The sequence below is a fragment of the Madurella fahalii genome, assembly GCF_045866475.1.
Source record: "Madurella fahalii IFM 68171 DNA, scaffold_2, whole genome shotgun sequence".
In the NCBI taxonomy this organism is placed as follows: Eukaryota; Fungi; Ascomycota; class Sordariomycetes; order Sordariales; genus Madurella; species Madurella fahalii.
This window is the reverse complement of record NW_027263972.1, coordinates 5,237,826-5,252,786: the sequence shown is the minus strand read 5'-3', so window position 1 is coordinate 5,252,786 and position 14,961 is coordinate 5,237,826. Positions and strand designations below refer to the sequence as shown.

At 56.3% G+C, this 14,961-nt stretch overlaps 3 protein-coding genes and 1 non-coding gene across 4 annotated transcripts; 3 read left to right on the top strand and 1 right to left on the bottom strand.

Annotated features, from left to right (window-relative positions):
- Nucleotides 1–38: 38 nt before the first annotated feature.
- On the top strand, nt 39–2,342 carry MFIFM68171_04290 (uncharacterized protein; the record flags this gene model as incomplete). Its single annotated transcript, XM_071059710.1, has 4 exons — nt 39–183; nt 247–570; nt 627–639; nt 689–2,342. 4 exons carry the CDS (start codon nt 39–41, stop codon nt 2,340–2,342), a joined length of 2,136 nt encoding a protein of 711 aa, XP_070915811.1.
- Nucleotides 2,343–2,602: 260 nt separating this feature from the next.
- MFIFM68171_t44 lies at nt 2,603–2,674 on the bottom strand. The gene has a single exon. It is a non-coding gene; the product is annotated as a tRNA-Met (tRNA).
- A 5,481-nt stretch (nt 2,675–8,155) lies between these two features.
- Nucleotides 8,156–10,849, top strand: MFIFM68171_04289 (uncharacterized protein; the record flags this gene model as incomplete). The annotated part of the gene is made up of 3 exons (XM_071059709.1): nt 8,156–8,300; nt 8,397–8,736; nt 8,794–10,849. The coding sequence occupies 3 exons, from the start codon at nt 8,156–8,158 to the stop codon at nt 10,847–10,849; spliced, it is 2,541 nt and encodes an 846-aa protein (XP_070915810.1).
- A 2,336-nt stretch (nt 10,850–13,185) lies between these two features.
- Nucleotides 13,186–14,733, top strand: MFIFM68171_04288 (uncharacterized protein; the record flags this gene model as incomplete). Its single annotated transcript, XM_071059708.1, has 3 exons — nt 13,186–13,444; nt 13,515–13,581; nt 13,632–14,733. The coding sequence occupies 3 exons, from the start codon at nt 13,186–13,188 to the stop codon at nt 14,731–14,733; spliced, it is 1,428 nt and encodes a 475-aa protein (XP_070915809.1).
- Nucleotides 14,734–14,961: the final 228 nt, after the last annotated feature.

Sequence of the window (14,961 nt, the reverse complement as noted above, 5' to 3'; positions counted from 1 at the left end):
AACAGGCAAGCCTGAAGAGGCCGGTTAACACCACCAACATGAGGATCGGCTGTCTCCAGTTTTCGCCCCAAGTGGGCGATGTCTCCAACAACCTCAACAGAGCCGATGCCGTTCTCTCAAGGGCGGACCCGAAGGAGCTCGAGGGCTTGGACTTGCTCGTCCTCCCGGAGATGGCCTTTAGTGGTGAGCCGCCAGACGGTCCCGAGCTTTCTGGTAGCGGTGAGCTGTCTACTGACTCCGATCCAGGGTACAATTTCAGGTCCCTGGAAGATGTCCTGCCCTACCTCGAGCCAACCGGCTCCGGTATCAGCTCGCTGTGGGCTCGCACTACGGCGCTCAAGTACGATTGCACTGTCGCCGTCGGGTATCCAGAGAAAGTCGCCTCGCCCGGGCTGCAGTCGCCAGCACCGGAGTATTACAACTCGCTCATCGTCGTCAACGGCGAAGGCGAGACGGTGGCCAACTACCGCAAGTCGTTTCTTTATTACACCGATGAAACCTGGGCTCGTGAGGGCCATGGCTTCTTCAAAGGCGAGATCAGTAACTTTGGACAAGTTGCCATGGGTATCTGTACGTGACTTTTCTCTTGCGGACCCACCAGTTACATTCTGGCTGACACTGTCCAGGCATGGATATCAAGTATGCAGCAATCCCTTGCACGTATTGGTGGGTTGCTAACAAGAGACAGCCCATACAAGTTTGAGGCACCGTGGCATGCGTACGAGTTTGCTTTCCACATCCTCGAAGCCAGAGCGAACCTAGTCATTGTCTCCATGGCATGGCTCACACATGAGGACCGCTCAACGTTCACGCCATTCCCCAAAGAACCGGATTTTAGCATGCTCACTTACTGGGTTCGGAGGCTGGAGCCCATCATCCGGGCCGAGAGCAACGAGGAAACCATCGTCGTGTTCTGCAACCGTTGCGGTATTGAGGACGAAGTGACTTATTCCGGCACTAGTGCTGTCATCGGGATCAAAGATGGAGAAGTGTCCGTATACGGTCTCCTTGGCCGCGGAGTCAAGGAGCTGCTGGTCGTCGACACCGAACAAAGACCCTTTGCGAAGCTTATCGACCGCCCTGAGCAGCCGGCAACCGCTGGAGCTGAGTCGTCGTCAACACAACCCCCGCAAAGGCCAGATAATGGGTCTTCGCAACCGGGCTCACGCTCAGGATCGGAGTCAGGAGGCTCGCCTCCGGCTCCTCCTCTGGGCTCAACGCCTTCGTCCGCGGGGGCGCACGCAAAGTCTGAGCCAACCACTCCGAGAACCCCGGCCAGCAGAGAGGTTAAGGGCTGGCCGGGAAAATCGTCCCCAGTTGGCCCGAGAGAGACCGCGGTACGAGCGCGGCCCAGTTTATCCATCTTGACTGGGCCCGAAGCTATTACCCCTTTCTCAACAAAACCTCCGGTGGCATTGTCGCCGAACACTTTCAACAACCGAAGTCTTCGCACACCTCCAATGTCTCCATCCGAGGACACTGCACAACATACCACAGATCGTTTCTGGGACGAGACACCCTCCACAGCCTTCATCTCTTCCGGCTTATACACTCCGAGCGAACCCATCTGGCCCGCATACGAGGGCTTAACAACGATCAGTTTCGACACGCCCTCTCGCTCTCCATGGAATGAATCTGGCCGGACGCCTATCACTTCACCCGTAGGAATAAAGTCCTCGGTATCACCATTGTTCTCCAAGAGACCGGACCCCGTCAGGTCACAACATGCAAGCTCGGGCCAGCGGCGTGCGCGTGCCGAGAGCCAATCCCTGACACCGGTTCAGAGAGCAAGCGGGACCAGGGCAACGGTCGAGACGCCTCATCGGGATGATCCGGCCTCGGAAGGCCAGACCATCTCGATCATCGCAAGTCCCAGCTGCTTCAAGACGTCCTTCGGGCCGAACGAATTCCCGATGCCGTTTCAACCGTTCCCTCAGCTGGCGGCCCACCCTGATCATCAATCTACGCCCACTAGCACTCACAGGGTAGGCCGCAATTATAGTCACTCGTCAGTCTCTAACGAACCGGGTGCGAGTCCGGCTATCCCTCTTACCCCGCCACCCCTGCTCCGTCACAGAAAGGCATACAGTGCCCCCACTACACCGTTTGCTTCATTCCCCGGCGTCTTGGGTCATAGCAATGGTGACAATGATGGTGATGCACGGCGGAGCGAGAGCGGGCAGGTGCAGGTGCAACTGCAGCTTGAGCAGGAAATAATGGAGAGGTTGTTTGTAGGCGGACACGAGGCGGTGCTGGGGAAGACTATGGCTAGGGGGCGGAGGAGACTAGTGAGACATGTTAGGGCGCAGGACTTGACCCCAAGGAGTGCTGTGTCTGTTTGATGGTAAAGATGGATGGATAGATGGAGAAATGAATGACTGGCGTTGCCTGGGCACTTCCTTTATTTGGAATTGGAGGCATGGGAAAGGGGATACCATTGGGATGGCACTACAGTATGGCTGCTGGAAATAAAATATTTTGACTGGAGAATGCGCTGTATTCCTGGGAGATGATCACTCGAGCGCGACGTGCTGACCGTTGCTCTCTATGTCAGAGGGTAAGGAGGTAGGGAAAAAGGAAGAAAAGTTGAAAAAGACACTGCTAGCTGCGACTCGTTTCGATCGAGTGACCTCCGGGTTATGAGCCCGGCGCGCTTCCGCTGCGCCACGCAGCTTGTAATTGCTTGTTAAGATAAAAGGGTAGAGCAATTTTTTAAAGAGGGTACGGCTTGAGCCGCTTTCGATCTGTTTTCGTTGTGTGCACAAATCTGGGGGAAGTGGAAGACTCCAGTGTGAGTCACAGCCTTTGTGGAGACGGGGTGTCACAAAGGACCCCGGGATGAGTGTGATCCGTCTTGGATTCAGGATCTTCCCAAGGCAACATGTTACCACAGAGCCTTCAACGTAACGCGGCACTGATTGCTTCTAAAAAACTACGGCTTTGCAGAAGCACATAAGAGATACGCAACGTAGATTGCTGTGTTTGTGGTATATTCAATATTAGCACTTGTAATTTTGGATAGATTAATCCCCCACCATCAGCACCGAGCCCCCGACTCTTTGACAGCCTATAACTAACCCTAACCCCAGCTGATGTGTCTTCAGGGGCTGCAAAAAGCGTACCTCTACTGAAACTTCAAGAATCCTCGATTCACACGGGTCAAACCAACAATGGAGGGACGCGATCAATTCGGTAATCCGCCGATGACTAAGATAGGACTATTGCAAAAGCATATGCACATAGTACAACCAAAACACCCCCCTACTTTTGCCCCGTCTTCATCCGCAGAAATTATATTTTTATACAACAGCAGATTCTCATAGCACGTTGTACAAAGAGAGAAAAGAAAGAGAAGAAAGAAACTAGAAGTAATAAAAGTAATAAAATACATAGCAGAATTAGGAAGGACATAAGCATCCCTATCGCTCCCCGTCGCAGTAGGTCAGGTCATTGTTGGTACAGTACACCACCAATTCCGCACCAAAACTCCGCCGATGCAGTCGCTTCCTCGGACAGCCCGTAAATTCCAATCCCTGATTAACCTCCCCACTCTGAATAAATAAGTAATAAGTAAGTACTAGGAAGTAAATAAGTAAGTAAGCATCCCCCCCCCCCCCCCCCCGCTGCCCATAGGCGCCATGCTCCGTTGATGCTGCTTTCCGCAAACCGAGAAATATATGCCCCAATTCCACCTCAGTAGTCGTCACACTCACGCTTCGTAACATCGTAAGTAACTAGTACAGTATATATATAAAAAGAAAGCTCATGTCTCAACACGCGGGCTCCTCCACCCGCTCAGCCCACCACTCCCCCACCCCCACAACCGACTCGGCAGCGACCGCCTCATTCCCATCCCGCCCTCCGTCGCCGCCGCCGTGGGTAGGGGCGCAAATCCCTGGATCTGAAGACCCGCCGGACCGGAGACGATCCCCAACCCCGATGCTGATGCTGATGCCACGCCCGCGCCTGTGCCTGTGCCTGTACCTGCGGTCCCGCTGCCAACGACGGGGTTGGAGCGGAGCGGGCCGTGTAAGGCAGTAGTGGGCGGGGCTGAGGCATAGCTTGGTCGGTGTCGGGCGGGTGTGGAATTCGAATTCTCGGTCCGGCTGTCCCGCCGCCACTGCTGCTGCTGCTGCTGCCTCTTAGCGGGCGCTGGGAACAGGGAGAACATCGGTGGCGTTCTGGAGAAGCGGGAAGCGGATTGTTGAGGTGGGGTTGGGACTGGTGGGATTGACGACGGTCCGGGTGCTAAGACTTGTCCCTCCGGTGTTGGTGGAAGAGGGGCGGTCGGGGGTGGGACGCTGACCCAGGGTTCGCCGGCGGGGTTGAGGTAGATTCGGTCTCTTCTCCTTCTCCCTGCCGCGTATTTTCTTTTATGTGATGATAGTGTTCGTTTCGGTGTTGAGGAAGTTGTTGGTCTTGATTCTGCTGCTGCCGCGGTGGATGATGACGGCTGTTGAGGTTGTGCTTGTATTGATGGGGGTGACGGGACGGAAGGAAGAGGAGGAGTCGCGGGTAATTCGGCGAGAAGTGAACCCTTTGAGCGGCGGTCGAGTTTGTTCCTGTAATAGAATCGGAGAGCGAATAACGTGTCGACGCTTTCGCGGTCCGCTGCCCGGGCTTGAGCTTGAGGCTGCGGCTCCTGCGTGCCATAGGGATACCCGAAATCCTCTGCTTCTCGGAAACCCAAATCCCATAGTGCCTGTGTCGATAATGAGGACAGCGTTGAGGGTGAGCGAGCCGGACAGGGAGGAGTGTTTGGCGCTATGGCCGTCACGGCCTGATATCCTTTTGAGTTGTACATCCTTGCTGCCCTCTGACGCTTTGCTTTCCGGCGACGGTAGGCAAAAAGAAGGCAGATCCCGGCAAAGACGAGCAACGCCGCGACTATGGTGGTAGCCACGACGGCGAAAGCCGGAAGGGCTCGCACAGACGGCGTACGATGGGGAGGCGGAGTTGATTGGGATGACGCAACCGAAGTAGGGCAGGGCACAGTCGTCCTGCGTCCAAATCTCAGGGTCGGTGTCTTTGACTGACAGCACTCGCTGACGGGTATCGAAACTGTAGGCGAGGCGGATGTAGTCGGCAAGCCCCCGGCACCGCCAGACGGCTGCCGCTGCTCAAGACTCAAAGTAAACCCACGTCTTGAACGAAGCGCGCCATGCATCTTAGACTCACCAAGGACTTGGGGCCGAAGAAGGGCGGACCATCTTCGTCCTCCGTCCGGCGCAAAGGCAGGAGGGATATAAGAGAACGCACACCGAACCGGGCCGCAGGGTGGCAGGACGTGTCAAACCCCCAACACTTGACACACACACACACACATACATAACTACCTGTATACGCAACCTTGCGGGAGCATTTTGCCTCTCACCCCAACAGGCTGCAAGGTACGGGGCGGGGCGGCGGTGCGAGAGCTGGGCCCACGGTGTCGAGGCCAAGGGGTAAGGAATAGGACGGGAATGGTGGTACAGCTGACTACGATGCGGCGCAGAAGAGCGCGGCGGGTACTAAGTGAGGTAGCACACACGCAAAGTTTGCGAGTGACACTGCTGCGGTACCGAGTCGAGGCTTGTTGCGGTAAATCCTTTAAGCGCTGGCGCGCACATTGATCTATCAGACTCGGTTAGAAACCCCGGTGCTGGAGAGCTTTTGCTGCAGTCGAAAGGCATTTGTGCGGTCGTAGGTAACTTGGGATTCAGTATTTAAGCGCGGCCCGGCAGTTCTGGTCCGCTTCAGGAGTGGGATGGGAGATAAACTATCGGAACTGTGCCGCCAAGATCCTTCTCTTTGCGGGAATCCGATACCATACGCATCCCAAAGCCGGGTGCTTGAATGAGGAATACCCTGTGGCGCTGTGTGTGCAGCTTCCAAACACAATGCTGTTGGCGATCTGTTTTGGCTGGCGGGGGTTTGCTCCAGACGAGACCACCCCCACGAACACTTCTGTATGCTTTGCACCGGAAAAAGACTAGAAAGCACAAGCGAGAACAAAATCGCCTTTTGATGAAAAGGGAAGACAACAATAGAAGACCGACTGCATCTATTTTCGCGTACGCGCAGGAGGGTGTCAGCGCTTATTCAGGCCACAAAAAAAAAAAAAAAAAAGATTCCCTTTTGGGTTCCTCGTGGCCCCCCTACCACCGATCAAGAGCCCCTCCCAAGAAAGAATGCGGGCCTTGGGCAATCCGGCCAGGGCGGCCCGTTCGGGTAGGGCTGGTTTCCACGGCTCTTTCGTGTCACCAACACAGGGCAGCACTTGCAGGCCGGACCACGGGCAGACGGCGGCCGACGCGCAGCCAACGAGCTGATGCTCAGCTAGGGACGGGACACCCGCTGGGGGCAGGTGGAGGCCAACATCCTGGTTATGCGGAACGCGAGCTTCCGGATGAACGGGTTTCGGCACTCAACCAAACCATCGGTGCCGCCAGGATCAGCGACATGGTGTGGACGCTGCAGAATGAGTACAGAAGCTCACTTCAATCAGGACATGTCAGGGGGAGAAAACGCAAACACGGGGGATCTGAGGGGTGACGGAAGGGGATTGCCCCAGACTCCGAGGGATGATTCCATCCTTGGTACCGCCCTTCGGCCAACTGCCGAGGAGGCTTTCGGCGCAGTACATACATACAAGTCTGGTGTTGTGCAGTGTGCAGTAGTGCAGTGTGCAGCGTGCAGCTTTGCTTGCTGCCTTTGGTGGTGCTTATATGTGCTAGATCTATTAACCAAGCCTCTAGGCCAAAAATCTTGATCTGCCTGTTATGCTGCGGAGGATGAGCCAGGATAGCGCAAAATAAACAAATAGATAATGCGATTTCAGTGATTGTTGAACCGTCGGATGAGCCAGGATAGCGCAAAATAAACAAATAGATAATGCGATTTCAGTGATTGTTGAACCGTCGGATGATGTTGGCAAGGATGGTGGCCAAAGATGGCGACGGGAACCACCTCAGGATTCTTGGTTTAGAATCGGAGTCGGCCGAACTTAGGCTGCACAGACCATATTAAGGTCTATGTGCTGTTGTAAACATGGTACTGGATACTGAAAAAAGGTCTCTTATTACAACGCAATGCCCCGCCTTGGATTGAGGCCTGTCTATACATGCTCAGATATACCTCTCCCCAATAGCCTCGATATAAACATCCGTTCCCCTTATTGGGATCCATCTGAAACAATCCAGACACCAAATATACCGAATGCTGTCTATCAATTGCAGCGTGTGCCGGAGATACACCTTGCGCGGTTTTGGCAGTGGCTGCGGATCGCCATGAGTTCACCCGCAACCGCTTGCTTGCCCAGCAAGGTCGAAGGAGCGCACCAGGGCCCGGGCTCACTCGGACTGAGCCGTCCAGCATGCCCGTGCGCCGCCGTTGAGCCTACCCAACCGTCCCTCTTGCGACGGGGCCAGGGGCTACAGCCAATCAGCTGGCCTCCACCATGAATCGCAATTGTGATTGGGCGCATGCAGGTGCGGGGAAGCGAAGGGGGCTCGGTTGCGTCCGCTTGATCGCAGGCTGCAAGGACGGCAGACAGGACCCGCTGGGAAAGCTGGGATGGCTATGGCAGCCAGCGTGGCGGTTGATAGGCAGCTCTCTGCGGCATCACGCATGAAGGGATGCACAACGGCACAACGGCACAACTTTGCTCCCCGAGAGGATCAGCTCCGAGAAACGAGTCTCCTCAGCTCTCCGGCGGCCTCTGCTGTTTGCGCGCAGAGATAACACCCAGCCCCGTGGGGTGGCGGAGCCATGCTCATCAGTGGCTGGTCTCTGGGTGACGGGACTTGTTGCTCGTGCAGCGCCGGGCTGCATGGCCGGCGCTTAGCAGTCAGGCACAGTTGGCCATTTCCTCCGAAGCAGCCTGTATGCGAACCGTTTGCAATGGTGCCATGTGGACCTCTACCAAGAGACGTCTACAGAGGTATCAACCCTATCCCGCGTGTCGAGCCCGCGCTCCCCTAGCGCCCATGGCCGGCGTGTGGCTTTCTTATGGTTCAGTTCAGCTCGGGTTCGGACTTTGGGAGGTCAAGGCCGCCCGGGTAGAGGTACATCATGCTGGTACCCACTGCTGCCCACGCACCGGGATTCTCATCTCATCCGGCTGTTCTTTCTCCCACCAAAGTTGGGCCGTGATGGCCCCCGGCAGTCTGGCATCATGAAGATCGCTTGTTTACAATTCAGCCCTCAAGTTGGCGACATCGACAACAACCTCAACCGTGCCGATGCCGTCCTCAACAAAGCGAATGCCGATGATCTCGAGGGTCTAGACTTGCTTGTGCTGCCAGAGCTTGCATTTACCGGTATGTGTCCGCCCTGTTGGTTCTGCGCCGCATCGGCGCCTGCTTTCTTCACTCAGAGACCCAAAACGTCACCAGACGTTGACAGGCCCATCGCAGGCTACAATTTCAAGTCATTGCAGCATATCTCGCCTTTCCTCGAGCATGCTGGTTCCGGCATCACGTCCCTCTGGGCCCGAACCACCGCCCTCAAGCACGACTGTACCGTCGTCGTAGGCTACCCGGAGAAGGTTGACGTCTCCCCAAAATGGCCCACGTCCCCCGAGTACTACAACTCGGCTCTAGTTGTGAATCCAGATGGCGACACAATCGCCAACTATAGAAAATCGTTCCTGTATTACACCGACGAAACCTGGGCCCTGGAAGGAGGGGAAGGCTTCTTCGAGGACACCGTTCCCGGCCTTGGCAACGTCGTGTTAGGTATCTGCACCGATTTGAAGTATGCCATGCGTCTTTAGCTCCTTTCCGTGCCTGATGATGTGCTAACATCAGCCAGCCCCTACAAGCTCGAGGCGCCATGGGATGCGTTCGAGTTTGGATTCCACGTCCTGGACTCGCATGCAAACGTGGTGATCCTGACCATGGCGTGGCAGACACACCGAGACCCCAGTGCCTTCAGCCGCAGGCCCAAGGAGCCGGATCTCGAGACGCTAGTTTACTGGGTCCAACGGCTCGAGCCCCTGATCCGCGCAGAAAAGGACGAGGAGGTCATCGTCGTGTTTTGCAACAGGACTGGGGCGGAAGAAGAAGCTACGTATACCGGAACCAGTGCCGTCATTGGCGTCAAGGGGGGTGAGGTGTTTGTCTATGGGGTTCTCGGACGTGGGGTCAAAGACCTTCTCGTCGTCGACACCAATTCTCCGCCCAAGAGCAAGCTGATGGATACCGACGGAGTTGAGGCTGAGAACGGTTTCGCGGAGGAGACGCCCTCGGACGTGGAAGGTGACCCTGCTCCAGATGATGCACGGATGGCTGGCCTCGTGTGTGACGAGACTGCGCCAGTAGAATCTGAACCACTCTCACACCTCGGGCCCAAAGCCGAAACTGGGCTTAATAGCCCCCGCAGCGCAACGACCCCTAGGCTTCCCTGGCTGGCGCCATCGGATCCAACAGTGACATCACCAACAGACAGTCGGTCTCCCACGCGGTTGCGGATTCCGACCAGCCCCCCGCTCGCCCAATACGTGCCAATGGACAGCGCGATCACGGACGACATCATCATCGACAGCCCGGAGGAGTCGCGCTCCCCTATTTCATTCCGGCAGCCGCCACGCCAGAATTTGGCAGTTCCGTCGTCCCCCTGGAGATTTCCACGCAAGACAAGTCCGTATCTGTGGCATCACCATGACGCGCCACACTCTTCCATCTTTGGCGGAGGCGCCGCCATGACGCCAATCACACCGTTCGACGAAGACGTTTGGACTGCCACGCCAATCGATCCGCAAACGCCACTGTGGTTTTCGAAGCACGAGCCTACGCTGTCCGCCTTGACCGAGTCAACTCGGGAGGAGGAAGAACCAAGTGGGCCACCAGAAGAACAGAAGCAGGATATCGTGCCTACCAATGCTCTCAATGCCGCTACGTCTGAGGCAGGCAACAGTCAAGCGGAAGAGGAAATGGGTGACATGGATGACTCGGAAGAAAGGGCACCTCTCACCAACGATTGGGCAGATCTAGCAGGCGTTTTGGAAGGGCTAAAGGTCCGTCCGGGCTCCGCGTTCGATCGCAGCTCATCCCGTGCCGGCCGGCCAAGCTCACCCAAGTCGCGGAACCTTTCCAGGGACACAGGCCGTTCCCGCCTCGCTCAGGAGTCCGAGGCGGTGGCTCATGACGAATGGCAGTTAGCTAACTATAACGCCTACTCGCATCTGCTCGCTAGACCGGCAAGCAGGGTAGGCCAAAGACTCGCCATGAGCAGAAGCAACTCCCTCGACGACATCAGCGACAAGAGCGAAACGCAATCAAACAGGAGCGGCGATGGTGGACGGGTAATAAGCCGGCGTCCACCATCCCGGTTGCGGCATGCCGTCTTCATCCCCGACGAACCTGGGGAGGAGGATGATGATGGGCTGAACTATGGCTACGAATCTGATCGACAATTCTCCGATAACGACGACCGCGACTACAGCCCCAGTCATCTGAGACGTGGTAGGCAAATTTACGATCGGGAGACCCCCATAGAGCGATTTGACTCGGGCACAGAAGACGAGGGTATGCAGAGGCTGGATAATCAGTGCATCCTGGGCTTCGACTTCCCTTGGTCCAACAACAATGGAATGCGGGATCAGGAACTGCCAACAAGCGCGGAGCGGGTAGGTAATCAAGGGACTCTCGACCCCTCGCTGCTTCCCACCATGGAGGAAACAGTTCCGGATTTGTCGTCTGCCACATCGTCGGTGCTGACATTGGACGATGATCCCGTAGCCTCGCCAAAGCTGAGTGGCTATGCAGAGAGGATAGAACCTGTTGTGGTGCTCCGTGACCATGCCGTTTCGCTTTCGAGTTTGAGTTCGGCGTTGAAGACTCGGTTTGGCGGGGCAAGGGAGCCTTGACGAGGGCGCGTACGTGTACGTGTGGGCACAGGGGGAGTTGTGGGGACATGATACAGGAACTGGAAATTGGTTGGTAATGAAGTTTGTGGTGTGGAGATGGCCGTCAAAGGCAGGTATCAGACCGATGGCGAATTGATGATTCATGGATGGTACGATAGCACTTTAGCCAAGCGAGGGGCATACTAAAGCGCGTGTGTATGTATACTACGTATCTGGGATATTGCTCACGTTACGTTCTCACCTTTGTACTGTACTGTACCCCCTTCATTCTAAAGGCGTCTGTCTCTCCGACAGTAGCGGGATTTCACCACACTACAGCCCATATTAAGCTCTCGGTCTTACCCTACCACATCTTTCGACACAGCCTATTGACTTAGATACGGCATTGGAAACAACCCAACCCAACTTTCCCCCCTCCCACCCCCCCCCCTCCCTTTTCTTTCTTTCTTTTTTTTTTTTTTTTCCCTCCTGCTACTTTCTGCTTCCGTTTCCAGCCCGATCCGGCGCTAAGACTGAGTCAGTACAGCAGTGGGTTATTGGTATGGTGATACGGTTCATAAGACTTGAAAGGACGATCTTCGTTATGTTCTGTACCCTCCGTAGTGTGTCGTCAAGTCCCGGTAATTAGTACCTAGCTGTTGACCTTGCGCGGCGCTTACGCTGCATAGACATCAAGGAAGCGGTGAACCCCGCATCGGCACTTGACCCCCTCGAGACGGAAAGTCCCACGATGTTGGCAATTTCCGTTGTCTTCCGTTGTTCGTCCCGGCGCCGAAGCGCTTGCCTGTCGGGCGACGTGAGACTATCTTCACTGTGGTTTCTGCACCGCATGGGTCCCGGCGGTTTGGTCTTACCGCCCTTCTTCGCGGTTGATTCACGGCCTTATTTGCAGTTGCGCAAAGCGGCATGCTGGATGAGGACAGAGATGTCATTGGATGGCCGGGTAATGTGAATTGCAGTGGGAGGGAACTGGTGTGGTAACGGTGGCCTGGTAATTATTGACTAGTAGCATCACAAAGTTCCTGTCTGTCGTTGCACAGACTGATATGTTACTGGGTAAATTGGTGTTCGCAATGAACGTCGCATGCAGGAAAGCTGGGCGCATCCGCAGTCCGGGCGCTCGGGACTGCCCAGCAGTTCAACCATGGATGGTTTGAGTTTCCGTTGGATTCGTCAGTTCACCAGACTGTTGATCGACGATGCAACATTGTCTCTGCATCAGCCAATGGAAGCTTCACGCTGTTAGGTGCAACCCGAACACTATTAGACTATTGCACTTGTAACTTTGTATCAGCACACATTGCGGGCCTGATACTTCTTTCCTCCATCCCGCCTTGGGGGATGAAAGGCGGGTCGGATGGATGCCCGACAGGGCTGGGCCCCTGGTGACTGTTGTCAAGAAACGGCATGTCACTAGCGGAGAGTCGAAAGGGGGAGATTTCCGACCTGGACTTCAGCTCCTGCTGCATCGGGGAACAGGTGGGTCATTGACAGTCACAGAGCCCAGTGAAGCCAAATCATGGACCGGGGGGCAGCCCGCGATGGGCCAGGTGCATAAGGGGACTCTCAGGGCAGCTTGCAGCAGTCACTTGGGTCACTTCTCTCTCACTGGCCAGTGTTGCAAGCACATGCATGGCTAGCGTGCAGCTGTGCCATTCAGCGGCATTTGCTTCCGGGCCTCAGCTGCGGCCAATGCTTGGCTGCGAGACATCATGGACGAGGTGCCGATCATCAGCAATCAGCAATTCCCATTGCTCATTCACGCAGGTGACGGTGTGTTCCGATCACCAATCACACTATGGCATCTGCCTCTGCAACCGGACTGGTCGAGCAGTTCTCGCAGGGGCCACCACCATGCGGATTTGTCCTTGTTCGGGGGGGAATTGTTGGCGTTTTGTGCCAGCAGCACCGACAAGGGCCGCCGGATTTCGGCATCCACTGTGCGTCTCCTGCCCTCGCCGGCCTCATGTCACTGTCACACCTGCCAGCAATGCAGCATCGATCGCGAAGGCCGTTGTTCTGAGAGAGGGCCCGGGGAACAGCCCAATTAACTGCGCGCTTAGTCGACTGCTTTCTGTTCTCTCGGGCCGCTCTTTTTCAAGTCCTTCAACGCCTATATCACGTCCGGTCTCCGTGGACTGAGAGGACCCGGTGATAGATGATGATTATTATGTCGTGCAGAGCATCTGCGCGGCAATAACCACACCGCCGGGAGCTGCAGTGCTGCGTCCCTCACATCCAGGACCAGACGGGGGCCCCGTCGACCCGGATCACCCACTGACCACCCTCGCATCCAACATCTCGAGTTCTGCTGAAGTAGGGACGAAGCCGCCGGGATGCAGATTACCACTGCCCGCCTTTCCATCACCGCGGCCGTGTCTGCACCGCTGGCGGCATCCCTGCTCGTCGCCCCGGACTCGCCATGCTCGAAATTTTGCGGCAACGTCCTCTCGTCGACTGCCGCGGACGAGATGGTCTGCGATAGCGGTGCCCTCGCCAATACCGGGAAAGGCTTGGTGTGGGAACAGTGCGTTGACTGCCTGCTCACTAGCACCCACGTTTCGGGGAACCAGACGGATCTCCAATGGCTGCTTTGTATGCTATCCCCGTCCGTGTTCACCAGGGTCCGAATCGGCTTGTAGTTGTTGACTCTTGATTCTCCTAGACAACCTGCGATTCAATATGGGCTATTGCCTGTTTGACAGCCCAACTGACAGCCCGTGCAAAACACGGTGAGTCTTGACGGATCCTTGTCTATAGCCCCTTGCTGACCATGCACTAGCACGGCGTGCGGCGAGCTGGAAGACGCGATAAAGTACCAGAACTTCACGCCTGCCGTGGGCGTCTACGATTACTGCAAGAACTGGGAGCAGGACTTTGTCCCCAAATGCTCGCCATGCCTTGAGGTCCTCGAGGACGGCCACTACCTGGTCAACTACATGATGATTCTGGAAGCGGCATGCGAGCAAAAGCCCTCGCCCGGCTCGACCGTCTCCATTCAGGGCGATCCTTTTGGCACCGATACCGTCGTAATCGTGGAGCCACAACCTACCTACGCGACGGTACCAAGTCCAGATTATGGCCCAGTTTCCCTCGGCGCGCGGGTCGCCATCGCCTTCGGTGCCTTCGCCTTCATCCTCGCCATAATCGGCTACTGTATCGTGTGTAACGGCAAGAGGAAGCGGCGGGCATTCCTCCGCAATCTTCAGCATCATCACGGCGGGCCCCACCCCTCATCCCGCTACGGTGGTGGCGGCGGCGGCGATATGTTCGACACCCCAGTCAGCCAGAAGCCGCTCCGGGGCTGGGGGAACGAGAGCCCCATAACCGCGTACGCCGAAAGTCCTTACACCCGTTATTTCAGCCCATATTCCAGCCAATACAATAGCCCCGTGTCCGGCCCCGAAAGCGCCGGCCCGAGCCCCGTAAATTGGCCGGCGTTGACAACGCAACAGCAGCTCGACCAATTGGTATCACAGCGACAATCACCCGTACAAAGTTCGAGCCCGCGGGTGTTCACACGGTGGCCCACGGCAGGGCAAGAGAAATCCCTGATGCAGATGCAGGCGGAATTTGACAAGCAACAAAATGAGATTGCAACTAGGGCGGCGCCGGGCGGGGATGAGGCAGGTTTGCGGTCCAAGGTGTGGAAATTGGATCATAATGGATATCCAATCGATGTGAAGGGAAAGGGGCGGGACGAGGTGTATGAGGTGGAGAGCCCTAACGGCAACAACGGCCATAATGATACCGTGGGCCGACAAGACGTCCATAGGATGCCTACCGAGCCGCAAGCGCCGGTTTTGCATCACCCCGGTTATGGGAGGCACCACGGGTCGCGACATGGCACCGGCGGCACAGGCGGCGCGGCTGCCCTTGGGTAGCAAAGAGCGGGAGAAGGAGCCGGCCCGTCTCCGAGGAATGCACCCCCTGTTATAGGACGGCTTGTGCGAAGAGATCAGGGACGATGGAGTGGGCATTTTGACTTTCAGCTAGGGCTGGTCCTTATACGTAATTACCTGGCATGTGGATCATTGGAGTTGGAGCGATACTTTGGCATAGCCTCGTGGCTAGCCTCTGCTATTTCATCTGAATGGCATCGGACGGAGGGG